At 35.8% G+C, this 16,734-nt stretch overlaps 1 protein-coding gene across 2 annotated transcripts in view; it reads left to right on the top strand.

The window, feature by feature from the left end:
• Nucleotides 1-16,734, top strand: part of COL4A5 (collagen type IV alpha 5 chain) — a 243,291-nt gene that overhangs the window by 159,186 nt on the left and 67,371 nt on the right. For both annotated transcript variants that reach the window (XM_003935864.4, XM_074391651.1), the window contains exons 26-31: nucleotides 681-849; nucleotides 3,347-3,439; nucleotides 3,831-3,935; nucleotides 4,967-5,064; nucleotides 6,189-6,339; nucleotides 14,850-14,963. In XM_003935864.4, coding sequence (XP_003935913.1) covers nucleotides 681-849; nucleotides 3,347-3,439; nucleotides 3,831-3,935; nucleotides 4,967-5,064; nucleotides 6,189-6,339; nucleotides 14,850-14,963 — 730 coding nt within the window. The remainder of the gene's footprint in view (nucleotides 1-680; nucleotides 850-3,346; nucleotides 3,440-3,830; nucleotides 3,936-4,966; nucleotides 5,065-6,188; nucleotides 6,340-14,849; nucleotides 14,964-16,734) is intronic.

Here is a 16,734-nt window from a genome sequence, read left to right as displayed (position 1 = left end):
GAAACCCTATCTCTACTAAAGATACAAAAATTAGCCATGATGGTACACGCCTGTAATCCCAGCTACTTGGGAGGCTGAGGCAGGAGAATCACTTGGACCTCAGAGGTGGACATTGCAGTGAGCCGAGATCACACCACTGCACTCCAGCCTGAGCAATAAGAGCAAGACTCTGTCTCAAAATAAATAAATAAATAAACCTCATAACCAGCAATTTAACTTGTTTTTTCAATATCTATATAGTAAGCTTAGAGATTAGTACGAGTAGATAACCATGTTAAATGTGACACGGAACTGAAGGATTTAACATAAATGCAGAATCTCATTTTGTACATAACACACAGCCCAGGATATTTAGGTAGGAAGTGATATTTTATAATGTTTTTTAGACTGTGACCTTTCTGACTTACACTAAAATATAAGCGGCATAAAGTCAGAGAGATTTTTGTGTATTTTTATTTTCTGTTGTATCATCAGCATTTGACACATAGTAGGAGCCCAAAAATATTTGTTGGAGGAATGAGTTAAGTGGAATGACCACACATACCATCCCATAATACCACTCATTTACATAGCTTTTAAGAACTATTTATGGCTATATCCTTTCCCCAGTTGTATTCAGTACCAAACTACAGATAGTTGTTGTATCTATATGTTTCTGTATTAACCTTTTCCCTTTTTAGGGTGGAATTACTTTTAAGGGTGAAAGAGGTCCCCCTGGGAACCCAGGTTTACCAGGCCTCCCAGGGAATATAGGGCCTATGGGTCCTCCTGGTTTTGGCCCTCCAGGCCCAGTAGGTGAAAAAGGCATACAAGGTGTGGCAGGAAATCCAGGCCAGCCAGGAATACCAGGTAAGTTTACTGTGGTTGGTTGTTTTCTTTTAAATTTGGTGCTTAAAAACAGAAATTTATTCTGCTTTGGCTACTCATGGCTTCCTTTCCCGAGAGGTGTGTTTCCCTGGCCATTTATATTTGGACTCTTCAGAACATCTTAGCAAGGGATCACAATGTTGTTTGTAAGGATGTTTCTCTTTAAATTTTTTTCTGTTTCATTGTTAATTTTGTTCTTTTTAAGTACATGATAATGTAAAGTTTAATAAATGATTATAATAGAAACACACATGTAACTACCACACACATCAAAAAACAGCATGTTACCAGCATCCTAGAAACCTTTAACCTTCTCTCCCTGTCATTTCCTAACCATGATCCCCTTCCTCCTCTCTACTGACTTGACTTCTATATAATTTTCTTCCATTACTCCTCTTTTTTATGGCCTCTGTATGCATTTTTAAACAGAGTATTTTAATTTTGTTTCTTTTTGAACTTCATGTTAATAACATAGGGTGTCTTTTCATTTTAACTTTGTGTGGCTATAGTATATTCACTTTTCTTGCTATATAGTATTTCATTGTATGTATGTTTATGTGTGTGTGTGTTACAGTTGATTGATCCATTCTATTGTTAATGGTCAATTGAGTTACTTACAGTTAAGGTCTATTATGAATAATGCTTCTGTGTCCAGTCACATAAATAGGTAGATAGATAGATCCCTATATCTCCTTGTGTTCATGTGCTCACACTTCTCTAGGGCAGGAGTTGGCACACTACAGAACTGCAGTCCATGGACCACATCCAGCCTACCACCGGTTACAAATATAAGCTTTATATGAACACTTCCACAGCCATTCACCTTTGTCTGTGGTTGTTTTTACACTACAACTGAAGAGTTGAGTAGTTATTACAGAGACCATATGGTCCACAGAGCCTAAAGCAGTTACAATCTGGTCCTTTACACAAAATGCTTACCAATACCTGGGCCAGGGTATGTATTTAAGGTTACCATTTTCAAGGCGTAGGATAAGTGCATTTTCTGCTTGACTGGATAATTACAAACTATAGCCAGAACGATTGTACCAAGTTTTACTACCACAAGCAGTGTTGAAAATTTTATGTTAATTTACATCCTTGGAAACATTTTATATTGTCAGACTTTTACATTTTTGCCAATCTGTTGAGTGTGATATTTTGTATTTTTCTGATTATATTAAAGTTCACCTTTTCATGTATTTATTGGCCATTTGAATTTGCATTTGTGAAATGCCTAATCAAGTGCTTTGACCAGTTTTATTTTGGATTATTTCTTTTTGTTATTGATTTAGAGGAGTTCTTTATATGTTCTGTGTATTAGTTCTTAGTTACCTATGTATTTTGTGAAGAGAAATCTTTACCTATTATGGCTTGCCATTTTTACTCTTTGTATGGTGTCTTCAATGAGCAGAAATCAACTTTTACATCATTAAAATTATCAGTCTTTTCTCTCATGGTTAATGCTTTTTGTGTCATGTTTAGGAAATCCTTTTTTTTTTTCTTGAGCTCATTTCAAATTCATGTTTCCATTAATAAAAAGTAGCTACACTTGAACTTTGCACATAGAAATCCTATGTGTACTTATTAGTTACCAATCCTAAATGTACTTATTAGTTACCAAAAGGAAGTATTTTGCTTGTTTACTACAGTTTGATTTTTTAAGGCTCTTTTGGCCTACATTTGAAAAATATTGATATAGATAACACCTTGTTTTATGGTTTTCCAGAGAAACAGAATCACTAAAATTGATGGACAGATGGGCTGATTAGTTAGATAGATGAGAGCTGATTTATTATGGAAATTGACTTACATGATTATAGAGGCTGAGAAGTCCCACAGCAGGCCACCTATAGGTTGAAGAACTTGGGAAGCCAGGACCTTGCCTCAGTCCTAGTCTGAATGCATGAGAACCTGGGTGGCTGCTAATGCAGGTCCCAGAGTCTGAAGGCCAGAGGAGCTGGAGTTGTGATGTCCAAGGGTAGGAGAAGATAGGTATATCAGTTTCAAAAGAGAGAGAGCAGCAAATTCACCTTTTTTCCACCATTTTGTTGTATCCAGTCCCTCAGCTGATTGGCTGGTACCCACATACATTGGGTTATGGTGTGTTATCCTTATTCATTTCATGGATTCAAACGTCAGCCTCCTTCAGAAACACCCTCACAGACATACCTAGAAATAATGCTTTGCCAGCTGTCTCAGTGTCTCTTAATCTCGTCATATTGACACCTAAAATTAACCATCATGCATCTTAGATCATGGAAGCCCTCATGGCTGTCATATCCTTTTTCTTTTTGAAATTTTATCCTTCTGTTTGATATCTTTCTTGAATATATAATGGAAGATTGTTTTTCTTGTGAATTTTTGTTAGTTTATATTTTTCAAAAGATTACTGAAAATTTTCTTTTATATTTTTAAGTAAAAAGACACCTTTAGTCAAGTAAATACTTCTCATTTACCACTGATTTACTCTTGTTTTCAGGTCCTAAAGGGGATCCAGGTCAGACCATAACCCAGCCAGGGAAGCCTGGCTTGCCTGGTAACCCAGGCAGAGATGGCGAAGTAGGTCTTCCAGGTATGTGAGCAATTTATTTCAAAGTATCTTCAACACTGATGGCTTTTTTTGAGACGAGTGTCACTCTGTCACCCATGCTGGAGTACAGTGGCATGATCTCAGTTTGCTGCAATCTCTGCCTCCCAGTTGAAGCAATTCTCCCTGCCTTAGCCAGAGTAGCTGGGATTGCAGATGCCTGCCACCATGCTCGGCTAATTTTTGTATAATTGTATTTTTAGTAGAAATGGGTTTTCGCCATGTTGGCCAGGTTGGTTTTGAACTCCTGACCTCAGGTGATCCACCCGTCTCAACCTTCTGAAGTGCTGGGATTACAGGCGTGAGCCACTGCACCTGGCCCTGACAGCTTCTTTCTTTGAATGTATTCCTTTCAATAACTGGTGTTTCTCCATAGGTGACCCTGGACTCCCAGGACAACCAGGCTTGCCAGGAATACCTGGTAGCAAAGGAGAACCAGGTATCCCTGGAATTGGGCTTCCTGGACCACCTGGTCCCAAAGGTATGTTGGAGTGGGTAGCAGGCAGGTACCCATCCTCAAGGTATTTTGGAATGGGTATCAGGGAGGTAGGTTAGCTGATTAGCATGATTTTATTCTTTGATAAAATTCATTCAACAAATAAAATATATTAATTGTATCTTTTTTTCTGTGTGCTATAAAAAATGTGAATAAAAAGTTACAGTGTATTTTCACTACAAGTTCATTATCTTTATCTAAAACAGTCCAGACAGGAAAACATCTAAATTTTAGATATGCAAAAGTGATATATAAGCTTAAAAATCACATAAATTTTTGCTTTTGTGTTCACCATAGTATTCTCAGGATTTAGAACAGTTCCTGACACATAGGGCGCACTTGATATTTATTGAGTTAATGGATTTCTTAAACAGAAAACAGACATATCGCACATGTGTAGCCAAGTAATGTTTTATGCCAAATAATATTCTGTTGATTTATTGAAATTTTTTAGGGCTTATGCTTTAGTTCTACTTTATTCCTCACAGAGTTTATTCTCGCAAATGGCAAGAGCACACAGTGGTCTGAGGACAGTTCTTAAATATATCTTTACTCATTTACACCAAATGCTTTCAAAAGTATCAGGTTTGATTTTATATATATGTATCTATAATAACTGCAGTTATTTTTAGTTCATTTCCAAAATTATATGTTAGGTCCTTTGTCATATTACTGGGCATTCAAATGCAAGCAGAAGAAAAGTTCTTGGGCATTTGTGTGTGGGATTAATTCCTTACATTTAGTTCTGTCTTACAATGTAGTCGTCTTCATTTTCTTCAGAAAAGCCTGTCTTCCACATACATTAGTTCTATTTGAAAATAATAGGAATGTAATGTGATTGAGGAGATTGTAAGGCTTCATCCTAAGTAATCATATAGAATGTCATTATGCTTTTAACATCTTACTCTAGTCACTAAGCATGATTAGAGAAGGCGAGAATGTGGGTTTGGGAATTAGAATTTTTTTCTTAAAGTGTCTTCTCTTTGGTGGTTAAAAAATGACTTATCGTTGTACAGGCTTTCCTGGAATTCCAGGACCTGCAGGAGCACCTGGGACACCTGGAAGAACTGGTCTAGAAGGTCCTCCTGGGCCGCCCGGCTTTCCAGGACCAAAGGTCTGGTAAATTTTTATTTATTCCTTCTCCTTTTCTTATCTTTTCTATCTTCCTTATTTCTAGCTCTCCATTTTGACTCAGATATCATCCCAAGTCCCAAGTCTGCATTATAGAGATAAAACAACATATTATATTTCCATTTAAAAAATATTTAACCCAAATCATCTTTAACAATCCAAGAGGTCACATTTGGAGCAAAAAAAAAAAAAAAAAAAAAAACTGAACCTATTTTTGAGTGGCCAGTTCTTTGATTAGAGAATACAGTCATCCCTTATCTAATGTTAAGTTTTCCTCAGTCAACCTTCAGAAAACTGCTGTGTCATGGCAATTATCATGACTATTCCTATATATTTTACGTGTGCTTAATTGATTTAAACCTTCTGTGTTTTGTAATGATTACTTATTTTTCATGGGAAAAACAGTTAACCATGGTACCCGTTCTCACAATAAAACCACTTCTCTATTGGTTGATTCTTTTTATTAAGAACATTTCCAAATGAAAATAACAGTAAATGAATAATACAATGAACTTTCATTTATCCATCACCCAGATTCAAAATTGTTAGGATTTTACAACATTTGCTTTATCTATTCCTTTTTACTTTGCCTAAATATTTTACCCAAATCTCGAAACAGTATCATTTTACTTATAAATGTTTCAGCATTTATCTCTAAGTAAATTGACATTTTATACAAAACCACAATGCTGTGATCATACTTAGTGAAATTAAAAACTAATTATTTAGAATCATCTAACACTCAGCTTATAATCATATTTCCTTAAAAGGAGAGTCTGTTCTTTAATCTCATGCTCTTTCAGTTATCTTTTTCTTATCCTGAAACCAGTCCAAATCATTTAATTTGTTTTACTAAACTCTATTTCCCATCCTTCCATATGTTTTCTCCAACATATCAATTACTTTTTTTTTTTTTTTTTTTTGAGGCTGGAATGTAGTGGCATGATCTCGGCTCACAAATTATTTTTTATTTAATCATTTTCTCCTTTCCTCTCATGTAAAGAAAAGTATTGCCTTGTATATTGGGCATTAAATTTTCTGTGGTAAACAATAAGTACCAGAAAAGTCACGGGAGTTTTGTTGTGTTTTGTCATGTGTATGCTCAAGGGTGAGCCAGGATTTGCAGTACCTGGGCCACCTGGGCCTCCAGGACTTCCAGGTTTCAAAGGAACACTTGGTCCAAAAGGTGATCGTGGTTTCCCAGGACCTCCAGGTCCTCCAGGACGCACTGGCTTGGATGGGCTCCCTGGACCAAAAGGTATGGAGGCTGTCACTACTTCTCAATTTGCTTTTAACTTTTATAGAAATTGACACCTTTGGAAAAGTTTATGGGTGGTAAGTCCAATTAACTGGAAAGCCCATGCTGCCATTCTGTTACTGCTACACATTTTTTTCCATCCTCCACTGATTATTTCTGTCTTTTATTTCACTGAATATACAATTATGGCCAGACACGGTGGCTCGTGCCTATAATCCCAGCACTTTGGGAGGCTGAGGTGGGCAGATCACCTGAGGTCTGGAGTTTGAGACCAGCCTGGTCAACATAGTGAACCTCCATCTCTACTAAAAATACAAAAAGGAGCCAGGTATGGTGGTGCATGCCTGTAATCCCAGCTACTCGGGAGGCTGAGGCAGGAGAATCCCATGAACTGGAGACAGAGATTGCAGTGAGCCAATATCATGCCCTGCCCTCCAGCCTGGGTGACAGAGTGAGACTTCATCTTAAAAAAAAAAAAAAAAAAAAGGATAATGCAATCATGTATGTTATAAAAGTCACGCTGAGAAGTCTTCCTTCCAACAAATCTTCATCCACTTTGTTCTTCTCCATCCTCTTATTTAACTATTTTTTAATTTCTTTTTTTTTTTTCCTCTGCACAGAGTCTTGCTCTGTCTCTCAGGCTAGAGTGCAGTGGTGCCATCTTGGCTCACTGCAACTTCCGCCTCCCAGGTTCAAGCAATTCTCCTGCCTCAGCCTCCCGAGTAACTTGGATTACATACGCATGCTACCAGGCCTGGCCTGGTGTATTTTTATTTTTGTATTTGTATTTTTAGTAGAGACAGGGTTAGTATATTTGTATTTAGTAGAGACGGGGTTATTATGGTTGTATTTTTAGTAGAGATGGGTTTTAGTAGAGGGGGAGTTTCACTATGTTGGCCAGGCTGATCTGGAACTCCTGACCTCATGATCCAAAGTACCTCAGACTCCCAAAGTGCTGGGATCCTTTTAGTGTTCCTTATGTAAATACTAGCGAAGAATTTGTTTTACTTTCTCTATTTCTTAAAGGAGAAGGTATTATCTTTTGGCTTTATTTGCACTTTACTTATTTACTTAAATTTGTATCCTGGAGATCACTCCATATCAGTAGACAGAGATCTTGACTTTTTGAAAATAGGTGCCTAGTATTGAATTGCATAAATATACCATAGTTCATTCCACCAGTTGCTAGTTGCTAGATTGTTTTTTGCCAATCATTTATTGCAAATAATGACATAGTGAATAATCTTGCATGCATATTGTTTCAGATGTGTTCAGGTATAATAATAAAAGTCATGAAAAAGGATTTTCTGAATTAAAGGGTAAATCCATCTCTGGATATTGTCAGATTCCTCTTAATTTGCACTATTTTGTACTCCCACCCACAACGTATAAGTGTGTTTTCCCACATCCTTGATAAGTGAGTATACTAGCAAACTCCTGGATTTTTGCTAAGCTGATGGAAGTAAGTAGGTTTCTAAGTATATTTTTAAATATTTTATTGTGAAAAAGTGTGAAACACTGAGAAAAATAATTGTACAGTTAACAGCTGTATATCTACCACCTAGATTCTACACTGAACCTTTTATTTCCCTGCCAACATTTTATTTTTAAAATAAAACTGACACAAGAACAGAAAACCAAACACCCCATGTTCTCACTCATAGGAGGGTGTTGAACAATGAGAACACATAGACTCAGGGAGAGGAGACTCATACGCTGGGGGCAGTTGGGGGGTATAGGGGAGGGACAGCAGCAGGTGGGGAGGGCGGGGAGGGATAGCATGGGGAGAAATGCCGGATATAGTATATACCTAAAGTAAAATTTAAAAAAAAAATTCAAAAATAGCAAAGTAGACAGAACTTTATTAGGACTACTATATAACCATCACTGATAAAGTACTTTGTCACATATTTATCCATCCCTGTTTCTATCCACTAATCTATCTTTGATGCATTTCAAAATAAATTACAATATACTTCTCTCTTAATACTTCAGCATGCACACCATAACTAAAATTCCATAGCTGTATATTACTTTTCTTTTGATATTAATTCACATTAAATGAGATGCACAAATCTTTAAAGTACATTTACCAGACTTTGACAAATGTATACACTTGTATAATGCAACTCCTTATCAGGATATTGTTTTAGAAATGTTTCCTATGCCCCCTTCCAGTCAGTCCCTACCCCATCATCCACAGGGGCAACTATACTGTTGATTTTTTCATTAAAATTAGCCTTGCTGTTCTAGAACTCCTTATAAATGGAATCATACGGTATGTACTTTCTTTTTTTAATTTAATTTTTATTACTTATTTATTTTTTATGCACCCAGTTTGTGGCAATTTCCTTTTTTTTTTTTTTTTTTTTTTTTTGAGACGGAGTTTCGCACTTGTTACCCAGGCTGGAGTGCAATGGCGCGATCTCGGCTCACCGCAACCTCCGCCTCCTGGGTTCAGGCAATTCTCCTGCCTCGGCCTCCTGAGTAGCTGGGATTACAGGCACGAGCCACCATGCCCAGCTAATTTTTTGTATTTTTAGTAGAGACGGGGTTTCACCATGTTGACCAGGATGGTCTCGAACTCTCGACCTCGTGATCCACCCGCCTCGGCCTCCCAAAGTGCTGGGATTACAGGCTTGAGCCACCGCGCCCGGCCCTTTCCTTTTTTTTTTTAATTGCATTTTAGGTTTTGGGGTACATGTGAAGAACATGCAAGATTGTTGCCTAGGTACATACATGGCAGCGTGATTTGCTGCCTTCCTTCCCTTCACCTATATCTGGCATTTCTCCCCATGCTCTCTCTCCCCAACTCCCCACCCCCCACTCTCCCTCCCCTATTTCCCCCCAACAGACCCCAGTGTGTGATACTCCCCTCCCTGTGTCCATGTGTTCTCATTGTTCAACACCCACCTGTGAGTGAGAACATGCGGTGTTTGATATTCTGTTCTTGTGTCAGTTTGCTGAGAATGATGGTTTCTAGGTTCATCCATGTCCCTACAAAGGACACGAACTCATCACTTTTGATGGCTGCATAATATTCCATGGTGTATATGTGCCACATTTTCCCTGTCCATTCTGTCATCAGTGGGCATTTGGGTTGGTTCCAGGTACTTTTTTACTAAGGCTTCTGTCACTCAACATAACATTTTTGAGATCCATCCATGTCGTTGTGGTTATCAGTAGTTCTTTCAATGAAATCATTGACTGTTTTATTATATGACTATGTCATGGATACCTGGGTTGTGTCAAGTTTTTGGCTACAATGAAGCTGTTAAATACATTTTTTACAAGTCTTTTTCATGGATATGTGATTTCATTTTGCTTTGATGAATAACTGAGAGCAGGTTTGTTGGATCATAAGTAGATGTTTAGTTTTATTAGGAACCACTAGACCTTTTACCAAAATGGTGATACCATTTCACATTTACAACAAAGTGGTTTGAAAATTTCCATTGTTCCACATTTTCTCAAATTTTGGAGCATTGGTAGGTATGTGGTAGCATCATATTGTGGTTTTAATTTACATTTCCCTGATGACTAATTATGTTAAGTCCTTTTTTAATATACTTGTGAGTTACTTACATATTCATATATTTTGTTTATTTTAAAAGATGGTTTGTTTCTATATTCACTATATTAAGTTGCAAGTGTTGTTTATATATCCTGCATACTGGCCCTTTCCTAGGTATATGTTTATGAGTATTTTAGCCCTGGCTGGCTGACCCGTTTATTTCCTTAGTGTATTTTGGTGAACAAAAGTTTTAATTTTATTAAAGTTACATTTATCAATTTTTTTCTCATATGATTATAATTTCGTGTCTTTTCTAAGAAACATTTACCTGCCCCAAAGTTGCAAAGGCAGTCTCTGTTTTATTTTATAAGCTTTATAGTTTTAATTTCTGTTTAAAACCATTATACATCTCAGATAATCCAATAACCTCCTCTCCATTGGATTACTTCAGAAACTGTATCAGACCAAATAATAATATATGTGTTGGTCTATTTCTGTGCTGTCAATTCTGTTTTATTTATTTGTTTTGCTACCCTTAAGCCAGTGCCACACTGTGGCTTTATAGTAAGACTTGAAGTCTCTTAATGTAACCCCCACCAACTTTGTTCTTTAAAAACACACACACACACACACACACACACACAAACATTTCTTTTGTATATTAGGTCCTTTGCCTTTACTCTCAGAGTGGTTTAAATTTATATGTCTCTTACTGTGAGTGAGATTGGTCATCCTTTTATGTGTAAAGGGCCATATATAGATATATATTTTCTTGTTAATTGCCAATATTCTTTACCTACTTCTCTGTTGTTTTTCTAATCTTTTGATTTTGAGTTATCTAATTATAAGAAGGAATAGAATTAGTAAAGCTGCTTTGGATTTTTTTTTCTTTCTGATTTTCGAAGAACCAGACTTTCCTGGTCAATGTTTTGGCTCCTAGAGAATAATGTGAATAGGGCCATGCTTCTGAAACATGTTGGATTGATTTCTATTAAAGCAGTAAGACAGATGAATCCAATTTTAAAGAGGCTACATTGTATTCTGCCAGCAAAAGCCTCAGATTAGCCCAATATAAACTCTTCTTAGATAAGCTCTTTAAAAAAATACCTTTCTGTTTTTTACTAAATAATTTGAGCCAACTGTAAACTGTAACACTCAAAGTTACAAGTTGTGTTTTCCACCAATTGTGTCCCCTAGCTATAGACATGTAACAACAAAAATTTCAGAGAAAGATATTCAAAATGATACGTGGCAAACACTCTGCCTGTGGAAGTTACCCACTCACTATATTTTGTTTATATGTGTTCTTGAGACACAGTGATATTGAAGAAATGCATTGAAGGCTATTTAAGTATGAACTTAACAGATATCTGCCTAATCTTTGGAAGGAAATTAGGATATGGCATTCCCATATCCTCATAGGAGTAATTCTCAATTATTAAAACCGGAGTAGAGTTCTTTAGGCGCTGGAAGGGTGTTTTGGATATTCTGCCATGTAATTTCTTCATTCTTAAAACATTTATTATGTTCTATGCCAGGTAATAGTTGAGTCACTAGCAACTCAAAGGCATAGATTTTGATCTTGAAGATCTCAAAGATTGCTCTCTACTGTAAAAAAATCTAGGTAGCATCACCATGATAGTGATTATCTCAATGGGAACTTTTATGAATATGTATCACTAATATTTTGGATCAATAGACTACAGTCAAAACTCAGCAAGCAGATCACAATAAAAGTTCACCTATTAAACACACACCACACACCAATGACTGGGTATTAGAACTCAGTTACTCAACTGTAGGAAAGGTTGATATAACACTTTCAAAACAATGTAGTGACCAATAATAAATTAATAAGGCTAATACCCATCTTGATATATCTATATGAGGAAGAAAATGTGTGTAAGGTGAACTTTAGAATCAGATTATACATAAGAGAAAAAAAAAAAACATGACTTTGGAAGGATTCAGTTTACCTCATATATTACTTTTGTTCAGGGCCTTATCTAAGGTGCCTGGAGAGGTTTTATGTAGAGAGTGACAGTTGAATTTAGTCTTAAGGGAAAGGTGTTCCAGGTAGCAGGAATAACATCCAAAGGCATTATTGTGAGAAATATTGTGTGCTTGGAAATGTTGAAAGAAATACAAATGTATGTAATTTATGATAACAAAAAATCTGTATCAAACAAATAGGACAAACAACTGCATGCCCGCATGCCCATAATTTTGACAATTTAGATGAAATGGACTAATTTCTTGAAAGATGTAAGTTATCGAAGCTCACTAAAGAAGAAATAGGTAATCCAGGAATCTATTTTTTTAAAAATTTAGTTGTAGTTAAAAACTCACCAACAAAGAAAACTACATAACCAGATGGCATCACTGGTAAATTCTACAAACATTTCAAGAAGCAATAACACCAATGCTACACAATCTCTTCTCAAAAATAGAAGGGCCTACAGAGTGGAAAGGAAGAAATAAAACTCTATTTTCATAGTTGGCATGATTTTATACTTAGAAAATCCTAATAAATCTACAAAAAGCCCCTAGAACTAAAAGGTAAATTTAGTAGGGTCATAGGACAAAGCAAATATATAAAAAATAAATTACGTTTTTATATACTGTCAATGAACAACTACAAATAAAAATTAAACAAAACAGCATAATATACAATAGCATCAAATAGCATGAAGTGCTTAGGTATGCATAGATCTAACAAAAATGTGTAGGCTTTGTATGTGGAAAATTATAAAACACTGTTGACAGAAATCAGAGACCTAAGTAAATGGAATGGTATATTGTGTTCATGGATATTGTTGAGATACCAGTTCTCTCCAAATAAATCCACAGATTGAAAGGAGAACACAAAGTTTTTCTTCTAAAATTTTATGGATAAAAAATGACCTAGAATAGCCAAAACGATTTTGAGAAAGAAGTACAAAGTTGGACAATTCATAGTACTTGATGTTAAGACTTAAAATAAAACTACAATAATTACGATAGTGTGGTATATGTGAAATATAGACAAATAGATCGTTGTAACATAATTGAGAGTCTAGAAATACACCCACATATTTAATTTTTGACAAAATTGCTAAGTCAATTTCAACAGAAAGATAAGTCTTTCAACAAATGCTGCTAAAACATAAAGCAATTGGACATCCATATGCAAAAAAAAAAAAAAATACAAACAAACCAACATAACAAACCTCTACCTGCACTTCATACCTTGCACAAAATTTAACTCCAAATGGATCAGAGACCTAAATGTAAAACCTAACATTATCAAATTTCTAGGACAGAGGCAGGCAAACTTTTTCTGCAAAGAGATACAGAGTAAATATTTTAGTCTTTATGGGCTACAGATATGGATTCTGTCACATATTCTTTCTTTTTTTAACAACCCTCTAAAAATGTAAAAACCATTTTTAGCATATAGGCAACACAGAAACAGGCCTATAGATCATATTTAGCCCATGGGCAGTACTTTGTCATCCCTTGTTTTAGATGAAAGCATAAGAGAAAACTTTGTTATTATATGTTAAGCAAAAACTTGTTAGAATACCAAAAGGGTAATTCATAAAAGAAAAAAATGGGATATATTGGACTTTATTAAAATTAACTGTATTTTCATATCATATCTGACAAAGGACTTATAATCAGAGTATATAATGAGCTCTCAAAACTCAATAAGAAAACAACCAACCAAATTTTAAAATATAGTTGGAAATATGGGCAAACAATTTGAGTAGATACTTGACCAAAGAATGGCTAACAAGCCTATGCAAAGAAGGTCAATATAATTTGTCATCTGGGAAATGCAAGTTAAAACCATAATGAGATACCACTTCTTAAATATTAGAATTGACCTTTTTAAAAAATGGATAACTGAGAATAACTAAGTTCTGCTAAGGATGCTAGTTAATATGCAAAGTGGTGCAGCCACTTTGAGAAAGAGTTTGACAATTTCTTATATAGTTAAACGTTGTCTTCCCACATGACACAGCAATTCTACTTCCAAGAAAAATGTGAAGCTTCACATGAAAATTTGTAGATCAGTGTTCATAGCAGCTTAATTCATAATCACCAATAATTGTAAACATCCTAAATGTGCCTCAAATGGCAAAAAGATTAACAAAATGTACATATTCATCTGATGGACTAATAACCAGCAATAAAAAGTAACTACTGATACACACAACAACATGGGTGAATCTCAAATGCATTGTATTAAGTGAAAGAGGACATAGTCAAAAGGCTACGTACTATATGGATGCATTTGTATAACATTCTGGGAAAGAAAAATCTGTAAGACATAAAATTGATCAGTGGTTGCCAGGGAATTTGGATGTAGGAATGAGTTGACTACAGTGCACAGGGGCTTTTTTTGCGTTGATGAAAATGTGCTATGTCTTGATTTTAGTGGTGTTCATATGACTACATAACTTTGTCAAAACTCATCAAACAGTACACTAAAAAGACAGAATTTTAGTACATGTAAAAATTGTTTAAAGTGAGAATGACAGAGGGACAGACAGAAGATAGAGAGATGGACAGTGAAATTTCTAAAGTCAGAGATGCTTTATTGATGATGGAAGAAGCTTGAACATGTTTATATGCCATGACCCTGAGTTAGTAAAAAGGAAAATGTTGAAGGTTATCTATGTTAAAATACAGGTCATTTGAAAATATAGTTTAAACTTATAAATAAATAATTGTTCACAATGAGTTACAAGTAGAAGGAATGTATGGTTTGTAATATTTTATACATTTTTGTGAAGTTGATTTAAGTATTGAAGCAGTGCTCAGCATATGTTAAATTATAAGGCTGTAACTATTAATGGATTCCCTATCCTCTGCTCTGGATAATTATGTGTACTCTTCTTGCTGAATGAATGTCCAAATTTTCAGTGTCATTGCTTAATATGATGTGATTCTCAAGGACTAGTGACTCAGCTGTTGCTTTCAATATCTAAACTGCATTTATTTCTTAAAGGTGATGTTGGACCAAGTGGACAACCTGGACCAGTGGGACCTCCTGGGCTGCCAGGAATAGGTGTTCAGGGACCACCAGGACCACCAGGGATTCCTGGGCCAACAGGCCAACCTGGTAAGATTAGAGTAAAGGTGCATTTTGTAGCACTCATAATATATACATTGGTGAGCTCATCAAAAAAATGAAACCCAGTGTTCCAGAAAACAGACTTAAGCGGCAATATATCGATGTGTATAATTTTATAAAAGTGGAAAAGTGACCAGACACGATGGCTCACGCCTATAATCTCAGCACTTTGGGAAGCTGAGGCGGGCGGATCACCTGAGGTCAGGAGTTCAAGACCAGCCTGACCAACATGGAGAAACCTCATCTCTATTAAAAAAAAAAAAGTGGAAAAGTACAGGACCTAGCTTAAAATCGACTTTAGTCCCTGATATTGCCCCCCTGTATTCATCTAAAATTGACGTATTTCCAATAATGCAATTGCAGTGTGTTATTATTGATATGTAATTGTTGAGCTAGACAGTTTTGTAAGCAGAGGCCTAGAAACTTCTAGTGCTGATCATTTCAGGTCTGAGTAGCTGTACACCATTAATAGACCTTTGTGGAACCTCTTAACACTTCTTAGCACATGAGAACTCGAGTTCAGTTTCAACAAAACTTTCCGTAAAAATATATTTTAGGCATTCTCATTTTCTTTTTCTTTTCCATAAATAAGTTGAGTTTTTTCCCCTTTTTGCCCCCAAACTAGCAATCACTTTGCAATTCATCATCAGTGCAAATCTTTACTTTTAATGTTTTGTATTGGATACTCAAAAAAGTCTTTTATCAATACGTAACCTAATGGGTTTGCCTCTATAGATAGGAAATCATACGATTTCTCTAAGTTTGTGTGAAAGCATATTGAATTTCTGGATTCTGAACTGTCTGGTCATGTGAATTCTCATTATCTTAATCTAGGCAGGTAAAGTAAAGGCCACCTTGGTGCCAGCACAGGTTATTGCAAAATACCATAATAATTTATGAAATTAAAACAAATATGAAACATTTAGTTGTTCCTTAATTCACATGAATATATCTGCAGGCTTAAACACATGGTTCAGATGTGCATACATTTATTTTAAGCAATGGCTAGATATTTCCTGACCTTAAATGACAGTAGATATTTTGTTATTATTCTAAAAATTTAGAAACACAGGTCAACAATATAAAAAGCCTGTAGAGGTTATTTTCATTTATGTACTATTTTATAATTTATTATATGGCACATTATACCTTTTTATGACCCTGAACATGTCACTACTGATTTCAAACTAAGAAAACTTAGTGTTGCTTTGAACCCGGTTGTTATAAATAGTTGCTTTATCACTTATGGAAAAAACTTTCTGTCCAACTAGCATAGCAGAGGGATCTTGGGAAAAAGTACTTATTTTTAGGTTTGGTCATTAAAGGCTTGACCTACTTTTTTTTGTTTGTTTCTTTTGAGATGGAGTTTCACTCTTGTTGCCCAGGCTGGAGCGCAATGGCACAACCTTGGCTCACTGCAACCTCCACCTCCCAGGTTCAAACGATTCTCCTGCCTCAGTCTCCCGAGTAGCTGGGATTACAGGTGTGCACCTCCATGCCCAGCTAATTTTTGTATTTTTAGTAGACATGGGGCTTCACCATGTTGACCAGGCTGGTGTCAAACTCCTGACCTCAGGTGATCTGCCCACCTTGGCCTTCCAAAGTTCTGGAATTAAAGGCATGAGCTACCGTGCCCAACCCCTACTGTTTTACAGAGGTGGATGAAATGAATTTATCACTCCTATGGTGTTTTGTCATTTATTTCAGTTCCAAAAAGTGCATGAGTCTTTAGAAGCTGTTTGAATTCTTAAGTCACAGC

The sequence above is a fragment of the Saimiri boliviensis genome, chromosome X, assembly GCF_048565385.1.
Source record: "Saimiri boliviensis isolate mSaiBol1 chromosome X, mSaiBol1.pri, whole genome shotgun sequence".
Classification (NCBI taxonomy): domain Eukaryota; kingdom Metazoa; phylum Chordata; class Mammalia; order Primates; family Cebidae; genus Saimiri; species Saimiri boliviensis.
The sequence above is the reverse complement of the archived record's forward strand: the minus strand, read 5'-3'. Positions and strand labels throughout refer to the sequence as shown.